Below are 17,314 nucleotides of genomic sequence, written 5' to 3'. Positions count from 1 at the left end.
TTCCCAAATTAATACCATGTTAAGTAATATTTTAAATGCTTATCCAACGCCCCAAAGACGTTCGTTAACAAGATCCCCCCTTTTTCCCCCCTCATTTTATTAATTTTGATCGTGAATTTTCATTGATAAATACATAGTACTAAAGTAAAATAAATATAATCGAGAGGATCTTACTACCATAGATACTCAATTTAGAGATCGTGAAAAAGTAACAATAATGAAGCGAACTCAATACAAGTTGAGTGTTTCGAGAAAACTAAACTTAAATGAAAATGAATTCTAACCATTAACATACGCGTGTCATTAATCTACCTCTTACCTTTTCATTTGTTTTTGCCCTTTGGAGTTTCTCACTCTTATGGTGATCTTTCTCTCTCCTCCATTGAAGCTGCTTCTGAGCTATTTCTACTCCATTGAAGCTGCTTCGAGGTAACATAATTTTATTTTATTTTGTCATCGAATGTCAATTTCCCAATCTAGGTTTTACACTCACACAATCGTTGATTTGACTGTCAGTACATTCAATTTAGGGTTCTTCTAAGTTGAATTGTTGAATTTTTAGCTATAATTACTGAAGTTATGAAAGATTATAACGAGCGATTGTGTTATTTGAGTTTTGCATGTGCTAATTACTTTGATGTTCTTAAGCGAGAAGAATTTTATGTGAATTTTGGAGCTTTATTTGATAATTGAGTCAAATTGGTTGCCAATGTGCTGCATTTTTTGAGCCTAATTTGATAATTGAGTGAAAGGATGATGTTGTATTGCATTTTTCGAGTGTCATCGAGCTCACGAGCCGAGCCGAAAAGTTTTGAGGCTATTAGAGCCCTAGCCAAGCTTTAGTTTTCTGGCTCGTCGTGCTTCGAGCTTGATCTGAACCTGTTTAAATTCTATTGAGCTCAAATATTGGGCCCTAATTAACCCTTTTTAAATGTGCGTGCTTTTTATAAATGCAAATTGATTATTTTGTAAATAAGCATATATGACATTGTATTTTTTTTTTTTCTGCAATGTGAAAAATTAGGTGTTGATGCGCAGAAAATCTCGTCGTGTGAAAGATGGTAATATATGATGCTCCCTCTTCATTTACCTGGTGTCTTGTTTATGTTCTCGAGTTTTTGTATTGATTGAAGTTGCATTTCTTACGATGGTTCGGTACTTGTACTGTTAAAATATGTAGACTGGGAACATCACAGACAATGAAAGTGAAAACTTTAGCTGGAGTAGTGATGATGACGTAGAAAAAGAGAAAGAAGTTTTTGATACAGGCTCTTCTTTGACTACTCTCAGTGCGTTTAATGGCACTGCTGAGGTTAGTACTAAATTTTCTTCGTATTCTTTCCATCCTAGACTAGCTTAATTTAACTTCTAGAATCTAGATTTCATTTGAATGTATACTACTCAAAGTTCTTTCCCCGTGTTTCACCAAATTTGTCAACTTCCGTGTGGTTTTTTCAGATAAACCTCTTTGGTTTCAAATCATGTTTTGTTGGGAAAGATAGCCTTTACAGATTATGGTTCCTGCTTTTTCTATATCTTTCCCATTGTTTTGAAACTTTGGAAATTGAATTTGGAATCAGGCATCCCGTTTTTAATGGTAAAAGATATGGCCTCTCAAAGAATATTATACACAAGTAAATGACAATTTATACTGTAAGCCTGTAAAACAAAGGTGACTAGTATTGTCACATTACATATTCAGAGATACGGACTCATCTTTGATTTGGTCACATTACAATTGATACGGACTCATTTTAGGTGCAAAGGTTAAAAGATTTTGCCTTTTCCACTCTACTTATCATGTGTCTAGAACTTATCAATTAGATATTTTCACTTTGCTTATCTTGTAGTGGTCAAACGTGTATATAAATTCTCCATGTTTTTCTTGTGATGTTTCTATTAAGAACTGTTAATAGACAATAAGGCTTTACTTCTTTGTGAATTTGTGCCCCACTTTTCTGATAGAATTGCAGGTTTCCCAAATACAAATGCATAATTTGTCTGTTTGTAGTTTGTACCCATGATCAGGTGTATTTTATTATTAAAGTTCTTGTTTGCAATATTGTCTGCTGTCAACTAAGCTTGGAATCTCTCTGTTTCAAGGGAAGCTCCTCTTCCGGGCCTTCCTCGACATTGTTTCGCCATTTTGTTGGAGCAGGTTTCTCAGAAAGTTTGGTTGCAAAAGCAATTGAAGAAAATGGTAATTTTACCCCTTTGTTTGGCTTATTCAATCATGTTTCCATGAGCCATTTAGCTTGCTGAATTGTCTTAATTTGATTTGAGCAGGAGAAGGGAATATGGACTCCATTCTAAATGCTCTTCTTACATATTCGGTTAGTTACTGACTAGCTTTATCCCTACCTATTTTGTTTCTGACTTTCTGTTAGACTATTACCCCTTTTCATTATTAATTGTTGGTTTTGATTTTTGGGTTCGAACATTGACCATATAAACATTATTATGGTAAATATCAATAAAGTTTATATACTCCCTCTGTCCCCAAAAGAACGACCCATTTGGCCTAATTTTATTCCCAAAAAGAATGACCCATTTGTTTTTCCCAACATCTATTCATTTCCCTTCCTTTTAAAAGTGTTAGTTTGGCAATTTTGTGTATTTTAATTATATTGGTTGTTGTAAAACAATACTTTAATCTTATTGTTTAATAAAGCATCACATGGATTAGTGCATTATTACATCATGTTTATTAGGCATAGGATAAAGATAAAAACTTGCATCTAGAACTTTGTCTCTCTAGATATTAATTGCAAATTATTGCTGTTTTGTGTTTTCATATACCTTTGTACTTGCAAATTAAGTTTCTCAATACCCGCGAAATCAACCCAAATGGGTCGTTCTTTCGGGGACGGAGGGAGTACCAATTTTCTAAAAATATTGGGTTTCTGACAGAAGAAAAAACAGATGTTAAATACTGTATTTAGTTTTTCTAACAGGACAAAATATAGCATGAACAATGTCTAATCATGTAATTTTATGGGAATAACATGTCTTTAAATATTCCGTGTTCATGTTAATAATGTATGTCAAATGCTTGGACATTGATCTTTAACTTTGGTTATGTTCAATGTTAATCTCTAATTATAATAGTAATTGGAAACGAGACAATCGTGACATGTGTGCTACCTCCTCCTTTCCTAAAAGACGTACCTATACTGAAAAAAGCAATTTTTCAGGAACATTGATATTATTATATAATATAAGTGGACCATTTGTGGTAAATATGATTATAAAAGAGATTTTCTTGGGCACAGTTGAAATTTAAATAGTTATGATTTATTGGCCAATTCTTAAAGTTTAAGATGAACTACCAAAAATGAAATCAAAGCTTTCGGAGATTGGTTGGTTGTGGTGAGGGACAATCAATCAAAGTCTTAATCCCATTGTGGTGAGGGACAAGTGTTTGAATAATGTCATACTACACTAAAATGGTATTTTGCAATCATGGATTGCACTTCTGTCCTGCACCAAAGCAAATCATTTGTCATGAAGTGCTGGGCTTTTTGGTGCAGAACCTGCTCTGATTCCAAATTAATGGAGATTTGCTCTTAGGTTGAATCTAACTTTAATTTCAATCATTCTTGAAGTGTGAGGAAGGTAATTATGCTTCTTCTCCCATGGTGGTCAGGGTTTTGAATTAATTTGCTCTTGGTGGTGCTTCTCTTGCTTTGCTAGAACTCCTACGAGTATCATCAGCAAGTGTAGAACAGATAATTGTAACAGTTATATTCTTAGAAGCATATTGGAATGGGAAGTTAGGTATTTGAAATCATGTACTAATCATATCTTTTAGGTTTTGATGTACGCCTAACCTGCTCTGTTTTCAAATTAATGGAGATTAGCTCTTAGGTTGAATTGAAACTTTAATTTCAATCATTCTTGAAGTGAGAGGAAGGTAATTGTGCTTCTCTCATTGGTAGTCAGGGTTTTGAATTAATTTGCTCTTGGTGGGGCTTCTCTTGCTTTCCTAGAACTCCTAGGAGTATCATCAGCGTGTAACAGTTATGTTCTTTAGAAGCATATTGGAATGGGAAGTTCGATATTTGAAATCATGTACTAATCATATTTATTAGGTTTTGATGTACGCCTTATATTAGTTTTTATGAAGCAAACTAGTCTTCTATTAGTACTTTTCTTTTCTTCTAAAATTGTTTTTGTGAAGTAAAAAAATAAAAGTTGTAAAATAACTGTCTAAAAAATTTAGAAAATATTGAGGGGCATTACTGTTATACGCTACTTGGACGATAGGAAAACACTCTCATGTCCTGATTTTACCCACAAACTAGTCTCTTAACCGTAGTTTGATTCTTAAAAACTACCAACCAAACAAAATACATATAAAATTATTCATGACACTAAAAAAATATGAATTGTACATTGATATTCTGATTTTTCTGAATAAAGGTTATTGGTTATGCTGATCCTGAACTTCTGGTTATTATTGCTTTGTGTTGCTTATCAACTTCATATTGAGGCGTTGTGATTTCTTTCCTCAAAAGCCTGTACCTTTTACCATTGTACACTTTGCCTGCATTTTGTCAAGGTTAGTGTATGGAGAACCATCATATAAGAAGGATTTACATATGGTTTTCAATGATATGGTAAGGACCCTTGATTAAGTACCAAGGGAGATACTTTGGCGGGCTTTATTAGGAAAAGATGTGTATATATATATATATATATATATATATATATATATATATATATATATATAAGGACATGTATGAGGGAGCTAGCACGAGTGTATGAACCAATGTTGGAAGGCAAAAGAGTTTCCTAATACAATTGTAATACATTGGCCCTTTTCTTTTTTTTTTCCATAACCATAGATGAATTGAGAGCAGTTCAAGATGATATACCGTGGTGCCTAATGCTTGTGGCCTTGTGGGTGATCTTGTGTTGATTGATGAAACGAATGAAGGTGTAGCAATTAATTCTAAAGTTCATCGGGAGTTAGAAACAGGGAGGCACCTTGGATGGCTGTTGGTTTCTTCCAATGTCCAGGGTCTATCATTAAAAAAGGAGGGAGATTGGATGGAGATGTTGTTCATTGAATCAAAGGAACCTGGTTATAGTGGAAAATTGCTAAAGGGTTTTTATTGCTTTTGTGAAGCTGGCATGCCCTATAGATTGATGGAAAATTCACCACAACACAATTAGGCCTACATTGTTTTATGGTACAGATTTTAGGCTGTGAAACATTGACATGTTTTTAAGGTAAATGTGGCGTTAGATGTGCGGACATCCAAGAAAGGATTGGTTGAGGAGTGAGAAAATTAGAAAGAATATAGGGGTTAAATCTGCTGAGAAAGGGCAAATTGCGTAAGGTTGCCACGTAATGGAGTAAACGTGGCTCCGGTAAGGAGACTAGAAAACTCGGAGGATGGTGATTGAGAATGATGTGAACTTTTTGGGGATTATGGATAGGGTGGTCAAGGGTAAAAAATCTATGCCAAAGACATTGTCATGACTTTATATGTAAATTAATTTCAGCTTTATAGAATATCGATGCTGAGGACATGTCAGGACTGATGATAAGTTTCAAGTCAGGATTGCATGTACGTGCTTATTTTCTACCCTGCATATAATTATTCTGATTTACTATCTGGGAAGCTGGAGGTCTGAGTTTGGCAATGTTATTATATGCATTCCTCATAAAAAATGCATCCAACTCATTCCCTTCCTTATTGGATTTGTGCATTTGCAAATAAAACATATAAGTTGTGTAGACACATTGCCAAGAATTATCTTTAGCAAGTTGTTTCCTGGACTTATGTCTATTACATCTGAGGTCAGGACAGTGTGCTAAATGATGTGAGGCAGTTATTTTGTGTGTGTGTTTATGTTTATAATCATGTAGACGCTAACACATCTAGAAGTCTAGAACTATTCCTTACTAATTCACTATCCTCTTTGGACCTCAGAATCCAAATTTCTCTATCCAGTAAGTTGTTTCAACAATAACAACAACAAAGCCTTAGTCCCAAAATGATTTGGGGTCAGCTAACATGAATCGTCATAGGGAATTGTACGATATAAAGAAAATGACACAACAAAATCATCATTTAAAGGAGTTTGAAAAAAGGTGAGTAATGTGAGTAAACGACAGAGCATTTAAGAAAAATTAGGGGAGTTTTAAAAGAGAATCAAGAATAAAATTCAAGAAAGACTTTAAAGAGTGGTTAAAACGTTGAAGTAGAAAACATAAAGGTTTGAGAAAACTTTAGCAAAGGAAAACAATACAGTTCATAAAACATTGGTGGGCTAAAAATAAAAATTAGTTAGTTGTTTGCTGGATATAATTTTATAATATCCGATGTCAAGGTAGTGTATTAAATAATGTTAGGCATGTTGACGTGTTTGGAGTGTACTAATGTTAAAGTTTAGGCAATTGGCCTAGACCGAGCATACTGTACATCTTGATTGAATCAATCAATCAAGCATACTTTTTAATTACTCGCTGTCATTGATTTATAGGCCTTGGAAAGCTCTCCCTCTGATGCGCTAGATATTGAAAAATCTTCAGCAACAGAGCAGAATGGAGATTTGTCTAAGACTAATAATGGCCACTCTGATCAGAAGATTGACGCAGATTCTGATTTCTGGTCCTCAGATTATGACGAAAATATTCCTGATGATTTATCTGATTCAGATAGCTGTCTTGGAATGGAGGTGACTCTCGTATTCACTTCTTTACCGGCATTCTTCAGTTCCCTAGGAATACATTTCTTGAAATTCCCTCTACTCATCTATAATCACGATGACTGGTATATAATGTCACGAATTCCAGGAAATATTTTGTTGAATTATTTTGCTTACCTTCTCTTTCTTAAAATCCTATAGATTGTAAATAGTCACAGCCTTCCATTTTAACCGCATGTTTGTCAATTGCAGGAAACGTGTGGCTCTTTGTCAGAGAAGGATCAGAAATTGTTGTTTTTGGCTGACATGGGTTATCCTGTGGAAGAAGTCAAAATAGCTATAGAGAGATGTGGTATGTAGAGTTCTCAAATGGTTGTGACACCATAGTTGGTTCTTCTCCTTACTTTTTAGTTCTTTTGTTTCTTTATTTCCCCCTTTCATCCATTTATAAGTCATAGTGAGATTATGTATTGTGATGTACCATAGTCCATACTCCATAGCTTGTTTCTTTGGTTCACCATAGCTTGTTTCTTTTGCACATGCTTTTGCTGATCATTTCCTCTTCATATACAGGCCCAGAATCCTCTCTTGAAGAGTTAGCTGACTTTTTATGCGCTGCTCAAATGGCAAGGGCATCAGATGCTACATATGTAGATCCACCAGCTAAACCAAAGGTGGTGTTTGTAACCCCATAGAATGTTCATATCACATTGATTAATATTATAGTATCTAGGATAGAGGTGTCAAAACCACACCCGACCTGAAAAGTATCCAATTCAGATTTGGACTCGCATGGACACAATAATTCAGCATAACTCAAATTTAAAAATTGACTCGACTCGACCCGACCTCACCGAACCCAATCCGATCATCCAAATTGACATCCCTAATCTAAGGGTGAGCATAACACGGTGCCCTATTAGAATTCTCATAACCGGAAATTGTTGCAACATATTCCTCTAAATGCAAACCGGAATCATAAATGTGAATCGGAACTGGAACCTGCAGTTCTGGTTTGTGGTACCCTGTCTATTACTATACTTCGTACTTTTTGCAAAATTATTTTAAAAAAAAATTAGGATGGTCACAAATTTACAACTAGCTAATACCACAAACCAAAAGTAGCTGTTTCGCAAATTTAATACATATATTTAAATTTGTTATTTTTACTTTTTTTAAAAACAATTGGGCTTGAATTGGTAAATGATTTAGGCTTAAGTGATATTTTTTACCAGGTTACAATGTACCCTACAGGTTCCTGACCGGAACCAGAATCTGTGGTTCATAACAGATTTCGGTTCTGATTTAGGGTACCCCGAATTTTTGCTCACCCTTGAAGTAACAATCTGATGCCAGTATTTCACAATTGTATCTACTGCTGTTAGTTATGCTAATTTCCATTTTATTTTAATTGTATTACGCTCACTATCTATCATGCCTGTTTCTTGTTTCAAGCAGCTTTATAGTGATTATGCTAAACATAAGAAGAGGAAGTTGCTTGAGTATGAGATGAGGAAGAAAAAGCAAAAAGGACTTTTCGAGGATGATGAGCCAATTCGCCTCCCCAAACCAATGATAGGTTTTGGAGTTCCTACCGAGCCATGTCTTCCTTTTCGTAGAACACTACCAGAGGCAGCCATAGCTCCTCCATACTTCTATTATGAAAATGTGGCTCTTGCCCCTAAAGGGGTTTGGGACACTATCTCTCGCTTTTTGTATGATGTTCAACCTGAATTTGTTGATTCAAAGTACTTCTGTGCTGCTGCAAGGAAGAGAGGATATATTCACAATCTTCCAGTGGAAAATCGATTCCCTCTTCTTCCTCTTCCCCCTCGCACCATCAATGAAGCATTGCCCTTGACTAGGAAATGGTGGCCAGATTGGGACCCAAGAACAAAGCTTAACTGTTTGCAAACTGCAATTGGTAGTGCAAAGCTGACGGAGAGAATCCGCAAGGCACTTGAAGATTATGAGGGTGACCCTCCAGATCATGTGAAGAAGTACGTTCTTGATGAATGTAGAAAATGGAATTTGGTTTGGGTTGGCAGAAATAAGGTTGCCCCTCTTGAACCTGATGAAGTAGAAATGTTGTTAGGATTTCCTAGAAACCACACTAGGGGAGGAGGAATAAGCAGGACCGATAGATTTAAGTCACTTGGCAACTCATTTCAGGTATGACAGAATTTGCTAGCTTTAATATTATTCTGTTGATGCCCTGATAGTGAAGAGTCTTATTTTAATAGTTTTTCCTACTTCAGGTTGATACAGTTGCCTACCATCTCTCGGTCCTAAAAGATTTGTTCCCAGGTGGCATCAAAGTGCTTTCTCTTTTTTCTGGAATTGGAGGTGCTGAAGTTGCTCTTCACCGTCTGGGAATACCATTAAAATTTGTAGTGTCAGTTGAACTTGCTGAAGTGAATAGAAATATTCAAAGGAGTTGGTGGGAACAAACTAACCAAAAAGGTATTTTGATTGATATTGTTGATGTGCAGCAGCTGACTAGTGATAGGTTGGAGCAGCTGATAAACAAATTTGGGGGCTTTGATTTGATTATTGGAGGAAGCCCATGCAATAATCTAGCTGGTAGTAATAGGGTTAGTAGGGATGGACTCGAGGGTAAGGAATCTTCACTTTTCTTCGAATATATCCGTATTTTAGACTCAGTCAAGTGTATCATGGGGAAGAAACGATGACCGATTGTAATCTCCATTTTTCCAGATGTAACTTCATAAGTGATAAGCCCCTGGCTATTAATTTCTGAATAATCTGATAAAATAGTTGGTTAATGAACATTTCAAAGTGTTAGTTATGTCCTAGCAACATCTTTACCTTGGTGAAAAATCTAGGAATATTTTTTTTTTTCTTTTTCCTAGTGGACTTTTAACCTATTCATTGCCTTGGGTTATAATGTTTAATGAATTCCTGCATGGACAGAAGCAGATTCAGCATGTAAGACGGTGGAATTATTTGCAATAATCTTATGTATTGTCCCTTTGTAACTAAGTCGATTGTCTTTATATTTTCAAAGTTTGCAACTGCTTATGAAAAGTAATTACCCTAATATGCTATCCACAAATATTTCCATGTTTTCTGAACTTGACTGATAGTAGTGTAAATACTTCAAACTACGAATTTGTTGCTGTGTAATGAATCATGAGCTGAAAGCTAAATTAAGTACTTCGTACTACCTCCGTTTCTTTTTAGTTGACACGTATTCTTTTTTAGGAAGCTTTTATTTAGTTGACACGTTTTCTTTTTGCGTAACTTTTTTACCTTGTATTTACAAGCCACCCCACTTGTTTTTTCATTCTCTCTCTCTCTCTCCCCTCCTTAATATATGTGCCTAAATCAAACACGTCAACTAAATAGAAACGGAGATTTTACTTTCTGCCATTCCATCTTGTGATTCATATTTTTGTGAACTGATGTTGGGTTTCTGATGTTGAGTTTTTTGGATGTCGGCGAGTACCCCAAGATTGATCATTCCAAATTTGTTACAGACTTCAGTCTTCTGAGCTGCTTGTTGCTCTAGTCATTCTCAACGTCATTTAAGAATTGATGTGCCCCAAACTCGAAAAGAGCGTTGCTTGAATTATTTTGATGTTGTCAAAGTGCATTTTTTATGGAAAAAAGACTAGTGTAGGCGTGTAGCCTATCAAAGGAGCACATTCCATTCCAAAGCAGTACAAACATCAGCAACATGACAAGTATTTGGCTATAGAATACAATGGTCGCCTCTTCAAGTATAAGTCGGACATAAGCTAAGGGGACAAGATAAGGACGTTGGTCTGTCTTGATTTACTTTACGGTGGTATAGGATAATTACCTATGTGGCACACACTTGGATTTGGGTGTCGTGTTGTGTCATGTTGAAGTATCAAAGGATTTGACACCGGACACTCGCCTTATAGCAAGGTGTCAGGGGTTTTGGTATAAGATATTTATTTTACGGGGCTTTGGTATAGATTACTACTTTACGGAGCTTTTGGTATAGAACAAGGTTAGGAATCACAGGGTATAAGCTAAATGAACAAGGACAGTGATCTAAGTACGCTACGGGCGTTTGATACCAGATGGAAATAAGTAAAAAAAAAAGGGGATTATCATGGAGAACTCATTAATTTGTAAAGACAAGGTCATTATTGCAACCTAGTTACTATCATTGGAACCAAAGGCTGGAAGGGAAGATTCTCAATTACAATTCAATTGAGAAAACAATACTTTACCTGCATTATTACATTTATTAGGCAGGGGTTAATTTCTTTTATGATTGAACAAGCCAATACTTATGTGACACATCGCATCATTTACAGGTACCCAATCACTTTATGCTACGTACCATTCCAATAATTTGACCCGGTAGAAATTGCAAATTGGGTTCTAAATCTTAAATGTGGCCTTCTCAACTGTAATGATCATAGTTGACATTTTATAATATGCATACTGTTCTTTATAAGCCTTGTTACAATAAGTTCTTGTGATGCCCTAATACTCGGACACCACCACAAGCTACGGCACAGTGGGATGCACAACTATCCCAGCAATTGTGTCATTCTTCCAAAAGCCAGAACCAGAAGGCTAGCTGATCTGACTCAACAGATACCATTTAACGAAACAATTATAACGTGCACCCACCGTTTAGGCTTTTTTTAAAGTAAGATGGGGGTTGGGGTGGGGTGTGGCGGGTGGGCAATTGGGCATTACCAACCTTGTAAAGCACAGTCCATAATTCTTACCAATGAATGATGCACTCAACTTCCAGATTTTAGAATCAGGCTTTCAAACCTAAAGCCTCTGCCACCAAATTACAGATTCAAGCATCGATATTGTCTAGCTCGCTCTTATTTTTAATCAGACAATCGATCAATTGACCATTTACTTACAAACCCCATTGCCTCCATCATACCTAGACATGCACAATGTGCTCTTGAATAAATAATTACAAGTAGAATCTAACCTACACTTGACACACTCAGAGTGCAACCTCCTTATTTGTGAATGCTTACCCAACTACCAAGCAGTAGGAACCAAGAGAAACAGCTAGACCGATAGCCATCTAGAAGTCAAAAGTGCCATGACTGTATTTATCCATCGGTTGTCTATTTTGGTGTTGTATACGATTGATCTTCGTATCTTCTCCAGCTGATACTTTTCGCTGACCAGCTGATGCAAGAAGCAATCCCACAGCCACGCTGAACATGATGAGCATGCTCACAAGTAGCAAATAAGTCCTTTTGGATGACCTCCTGTACTCGCCGAAGAAAAGTATGCCCCAAAAGGTGCTCACTAGCGGAAGTGCCTGAAATAAAAATTAAAAGTCAGGCAGAAGGTAGAGATCCATAATTTCTTCTTCAAGGGAAGAAATTTGAAATTACTAACCTGAACTGCATCGGCAGCTGCATAGCCAGCAGCCTGGCCTCCAATGAACTGAAGACCATTTCCAAAGCCACACAACAAACCAGCTGCAACAGCCCATCCTCTTCCATTTCCATCTCTAAGATATTCCTTAATAGATGATTTAGGCAAATTTAAGAGAGGATAGTACAAGAAGAGGACGTTTAAAAAGACCGCCATCACAACAAAGGCCAATGAGAAGTAAAAGAATGCGGTATAGATGACCAAATGAGGAACACCCTCCTTCAAAAAGTGCCATTGATCATTTGTTGCGAGGTTGAATGCTGGTGAGAAGAGAGCAAAACATATGCCAGCAAAAAGAGTTATGCTCATGCCGACCAATTTGCTTTCGCCAACCACCTATCGATTGAGAAGTTTAGACTTTAGATATATCATTAGTGCAATTTTTGATAAACTACCTCCATTGTGTTTTCACTTATGATCGTCGTAGTTCTTATTTATGTCTGCCCCCGAAAGATTGTCATGTCTAGTTACTTTAACGCGGTTGCACATAGGTGGACACGGTACACCCATATTCTTCACTAATCGATAACTGCAGCTAACCGGCAATTTGGTCAGTAGCATTCTTAATATATAAACTTCACTCTGACGATAAATCTTTTTATTCAATTGCACATTAAGTACAGTTTTATGTTCCTCCAAAAATACGAGTCTTTTAAACTACGACAATCAAATAGGGGTGGGGGAAGAAAGTTAATTTTAAAGCCACAGATTTCCATTCAATCAATCAAAGCCTTAACTCCATCAGTGGGGTCAGCTACATGAACCAAATTTGATTATTCCGTATAGTCATCACAGATTTCATTATGATCCAAAATTCAAATTTATTAGTTCGCTTTGCCATTCAGTATTGGTTTGCCAAGTAAATCAAAATTAATGGCAAAGCTGCTAACCTTAATAGCTCTTTGGTTTTCAACAGCGATAATAAAATCAGCTGTTCCAGCCTTTTTAGCTTGCTCTGCACAGACATTTTCAACATCCACGTTCTCCATGATATCTATACATTTTGTACCACAAATTAGGATAGATCACAAAGACTAATGCAATTGCAGGATTTTTGATTTACCTTTTGCAGATGGTGCTGCTTCATCAGCTAAACTCTCGGGCACTCTGCAAAGGGTTGATTGAACCAAAATTGAGGACAAAGTTATATGATGGAAGGACATAAAGAAAAGCTTCCGCTCACAGCATTTCAGAAACTTAAGTAGCATACTTTTCCGAATCTTTAAGGTTATCATGGAAGCTGCGAAGCTTAGCCACATTATCAGCAGCATTAGAGGAGTGTACAGAAGATCCAAGCAACACAGCTGTGAGAAAGCATGCTACCCCAGGGAACAGAAGGCTTGCTTTGTTTATTTTGTCGTCCAAGAAGTAATTCAATGTTGTGCCTGGTGTAATTGAAATTCTTAGTTTCTAGCTATGAAACAACCATTTGGTAAAACTCTTACCATTGCAAAACAAATGTTTATATACACAAAAATTAGGGGGTCGAAGTAGGAAAGAGTATTATTTACCAATTACAACAGCAATGCTAGATGTGACCACTTGAGCGACTGACAGCCCAACAAATGCCCAGGCATATTGTATTGAAACATTACCAAAGCTTAAGAACAATCCACCAAGCATAGCCATCAGAACACACGGCCATGTATCCTACATTAAGAAAAAAAAATTATCAAAAGGATTAGATATTGTGTCGTCTTTTAGTTGATTCGCCCAGCAAGTTCAGATCTTTCAAGACTTAAGGTCATATAGAAAATGTTTACACCTAAACACTATTACTCCATGACAAGTATCATGCTACGGATAGCAATATAATTAGTTGAAATAAAACCATTATTTTCCTACTACATTTACAGCAAATAGTGTTATAAAGATGTCATTCAAAACATATTTGCTAAAAAAACAAGAAATGAGCAATAACTCTATAAGAAAAGTGTCCACACATTGCGACAAATATAGAGAGAGACAAATTTTAGGTGTCATATATGGAGTTGTGTCACAATGAAGGGAATTTGCTAGAAAAATTCACAATATATTGACAGGTTCAGAAGTTGCTCATTTCCTGTTACTAGGTGAGAAAGGACATACATTAATCAAAAACTCCAATTCCAACATTTTTGGCCTGCCTCTTCATTTTTGGTAGCATTTAGCTAATTTAACATTTACAATAGCCAAAGTAACACATTACTACAATACTGCTAATGCTACTACTCCCTCCATTTCATTTTAAGTGTCTTAGTTTGACTATTGCATTTTCATATACACCTCTTTGACTAATATTTGCCCTTAAGATTATACAAGCCGTGTAGATACTTGTTAGAATCATCTCAATATATAGTTTTCAAATATATACATATATTGGTCAAAGTTTCACATAGACATATATGCCGGTCAAACTGGGATACTTTCTAGAAAAAGGAAAAAAAAAAAGGAAAAAAAAATCATGTTACTTTTCACTAAAAACTGCCAGAAGCCAAACAGACCGAAGTTTTGGCAAACCAACTACAGCTTATGTTCCAATTTATACATAGTCTGATAGTCATGATTCATGTATGAAGATAAAGTAAAAGTAATGACTTTAACTTCACACAAAATGTCCTATACAAAACTTCATTCCAATACATCTTTACTACTCAATAGTAAAATCCTTGATCACAAAATTTTCACTCTTGCCAGAATTCCACAAACAAGCAATTCACACAACACATCAAAATTCTCCGTGTAACCGGAAACCTGAACACGTAACGACGTAATCATATAAAGAAAAGGCCAATACCTGAGTAAGCTGGGTAAGGAAATTGGGCATACTTGGTGTACTACCACCAATCTGGCCAAATGTGAGAGCAATAAGAACAGCTGCCAAAAAGTTTGTAATGGAGTAATCAAGATAAGTATGCTGAGGAAGCCTTCCCCTCCTTTCTAAAAGTGTTAAAATTGCTGGCCATGTTCCCAAAAATAGAAGGGACACCAACATACACACTATTGCAGCTGCTTTGCTCTCTACCAAAAACATGATTTTTTTTTTTTTTTTTTTTTTTTTTTTTTTTTTTTTTTTTTTTTTAAATTCAACTAAATTCTCCTGAATGATATTCCTGTGAAGTCATTACACATAAACAATATAGTTAGCAAATTTGAATCAAATCATGATTAATAATTTATCTGATAATCTGATCACAGAAATGAAGTCAGGATTAACCAAAAAAAAAAAAAAAATCTATGATAAATATTAGATCAAATCATACATGAATTTACCCCCACTTTACAAGAAAAAAAAAACAGATTTAAATCTTACTTAATTAATGAGGATTTTATCTGAAATCAAAGAAAATGTTAAACATAGACCTAAAGGATAATAGGATGCGTATGAAATTCAGTGACAAACGAATCCCACTCTAAGAGAAACAAAAACGGGATAATAAGACGCGTATGAAATTTTATCTGAAAATCCAGTGAAATGTTATATGATCGGAATGAAATTGACAATGACACACAAATGAATAATTATGTCACAAATTCACATGTTGAACGATTTGTAATCCCTTTACTTAACCAATCAAAAAAATTAAATCACCAACAATAAAAATCATACAAGAAAAACAAAAAAAAAAAAAAATTTCTCTTAACGCAGATTTTAATAAAAACCTTTTAAAAATTCAATAACGTAGATTTTAATAAACCCATTAAAAAATTCAAATAAACCCATAAAAACCCAATTATTTCAGGTGTCATAATTATAATATCATCATACCTAAAAATAATTAAATAACGTAAATTTTAATAAACCCATTAAAAAATCAAACAAACCCAACGATTTCAGATAACAATATCATCATACCCAACAGAAATTAAATCACAACATACATAACAAATCAATAAACAAACAATAAAAAAAAAAATAGAGATTTTACCTGAATATACTCTAAAGAAATTATGCTTCAAGATTCATGAATAACTAGAACACGGCACAAAAAGAGCAAGCACATCCCTTGATAACACTGAACCAAAAAACACAATAGAAGAGAAATAGAATTTGTACAAACAGAGAAAAAACGGTAAGATTTGGCTGAATATGTAGTAACACCCATAAAAATCACATCACATAAATACTAATGATACACTATAAGGAATGTAATATGTAATAATATTCATGTAGTATATAAAGAAGATTATAGAATCTAAAGTAGTGGTCTTGGATGGTATAACATAATATCGACCGTTGAATATGTTTCGCGGAAACTTTTGGACCGTTTAAAGTTTACAGTCAAGTGAGATGTAACACATAATAATATTTGTTGCAATCATGATTATTATTTTCTTTATTTGATTGATTTCATGTGCGTGTAGAATTGGTTGGTGTGACACATGTAAGCTAGACATAGCTTCCGTTTCTTTCTTTACTTGTATGAATGAATATTTTTAGTATAATGGGGTTGTACTAGAATGATGGAGCCCGTTGCTATAATTTTTGCTTTTTTTTTCCTTTGTTTATTTTAATGGGAGTTTGAATCATTGTGTAGATAGATGTGGTGTAAGATTCAATTTGGACCATAGATTGTGATTTGAAGAATGTGATGGAATTATCTTTTGTCCAATAAAGGTGGGGATTTGTAATATTCACCTCATTGTATTGTTGTGAATTATAGGATGAGTTAGTTGGACCCTTCGCGTGCTACGCATGGACTTTTTTGTGTAGACTTTTTACGTGTTTTATTAGAGGAATTTATGTGATTAGGAGAAATTAGAGATTTTAGCGAGACTGCGATATGTTGTTATATGCACTCGGATGACTATACATCCATACATATTTGTTCTCATTTTAATGATTGTTTTTCATTTTATCATCAAATGAAGACTAAAAACTAACCTTAGGTTAGTTGGGTGTACGGTACACCCGGAAGTATATAACAAATTCTAGATATTGGCTGTCGAATAATATAATGTTGTAATTTTGTACAAAAATATGTTGTGATTAAAAAAACCAAGGAAATTCTGATGGTGATATTTGTAATAACTTGAGTTGAAAAAGGATTTTGATGATTTACGAAAAAAATAATTAGGCATTTTTTATTACCCTTTTTGTTGAAGTAATGTATGTTATTATTTGCAATATGATACTATCTAGACATTTTTATGTAAAATCAATAGAGCTTATCAACAACTTCTTATGGCTCCTTTTTCAGCTCAAGAAATTCAGAGTGCTATTTTTGATATCGATGACAACAAATCTCTAGGACTC

General features: G+C 35.0%; 2 protein-coding genes across 3 annotated transcripts; one reads left to right on the top strand and one right to left on the bottom strand.

Annotated features, from left to right (window-relative positions):
* The first annotated feature begins 272 nt into the window (after nucleotides 1-272).
* On the top strand, nucleotides 273-9,663 carry LOC110730667 (DNA (cytosine-5)-methyltransferase DRM2-like). Its single transcript, XM_021910488.1, has 10 exons — nucleotides 273-429; nucleotides 1,025-1,061; nucleotides 1,181-1,312; nucleotides 2,104-2,200; nucleotides 2,287-2,333; nucleotides 6,496-6,690; nucleotides 6,913-7,012; nucleotides 7,234-7,334; nucleotides 8,119-8,832; nucleotides 8,919-9,663. Exons 2-10 carry the CDS (start codon nucleotides 1,059-1,061, stop codon nucleotides 9,351-9,353), a joined length of 1,824 nt encoding a protein of 607 aa, XP_021766180.1. The 5' UTR covers nucleotides 273-429; nucleotides 1,025-1,058; the 3' UTR covers nucleotides 9,354-9,663.
* Nucleotides 9,664-11,389: 1,726 nt separating this feature from the next.
* LOC110730666 (ureide permease 2-like) lies at nucleotides 11,390-16,301 on the bottom strand. 2 transcript variants are annotated; one of them, XM_021910487.1, is made up of 9 exons: nucleotides 15,987-16,301; nucleotides 15,140-15,170; nucleotides 14,855-15,108; nucleotides 13,590-13,728; nucleotides 13,289-13,463; nucleotides 13,142-13,185; nucleotides 12,969-13,072; nucleotides 12,040-12,414; nucleotides 11,390-11,959 (listed from the first exon to the last, which is right to left on the bottom strand). In XM_021910487.1, exons 3-9 carry the CDS (start codon nucleotides 15,089-15,091, stop codon nucleotides 11,717-11,719), a joined length of 1,317 nt encoding a protein of 438 aa, XP_021766179.1. In that variant the 5' UTR covers nucleotides 15,092-15,108; nucleotides 15,140-15,170; nucleotides 15,987-16,301; the 3' UTR covers nucleotides 11,390-11,716. The 2 variants fall into 2 exon arrangements, with proteins under 2 accessions (XP_021766179.1, XP_021766178.1); XM_021910486.1 differs by having other exon boundaries at nucleotides 14,855-15,170; nucleotides 15,987-16,300.
* Nucleotides 16,302-17,314: the final 1,013 nt, after the last annotated feature.

This window comes from Chenopodium quinoa, unplaced genomic scaffold (assembly GCF_001683475.1).
Source record: "Chenopodium quinoa cultivar QQ74 unplaced genomic scaffold, ASM168347v1, whole genome shotgun sequence".
Lineage (NCBI taxonomy): Eukaryota > Viridiplantae > Streptophyta > Magnoliopsida > Caryophyllales > Amaranthaceae > Chenopodium > Chenopodium quinoa.
Note: the sequence above shows the minus strand (reverse complement) of the source record. Positions and strands in the feature narration are given on the sequence as shown.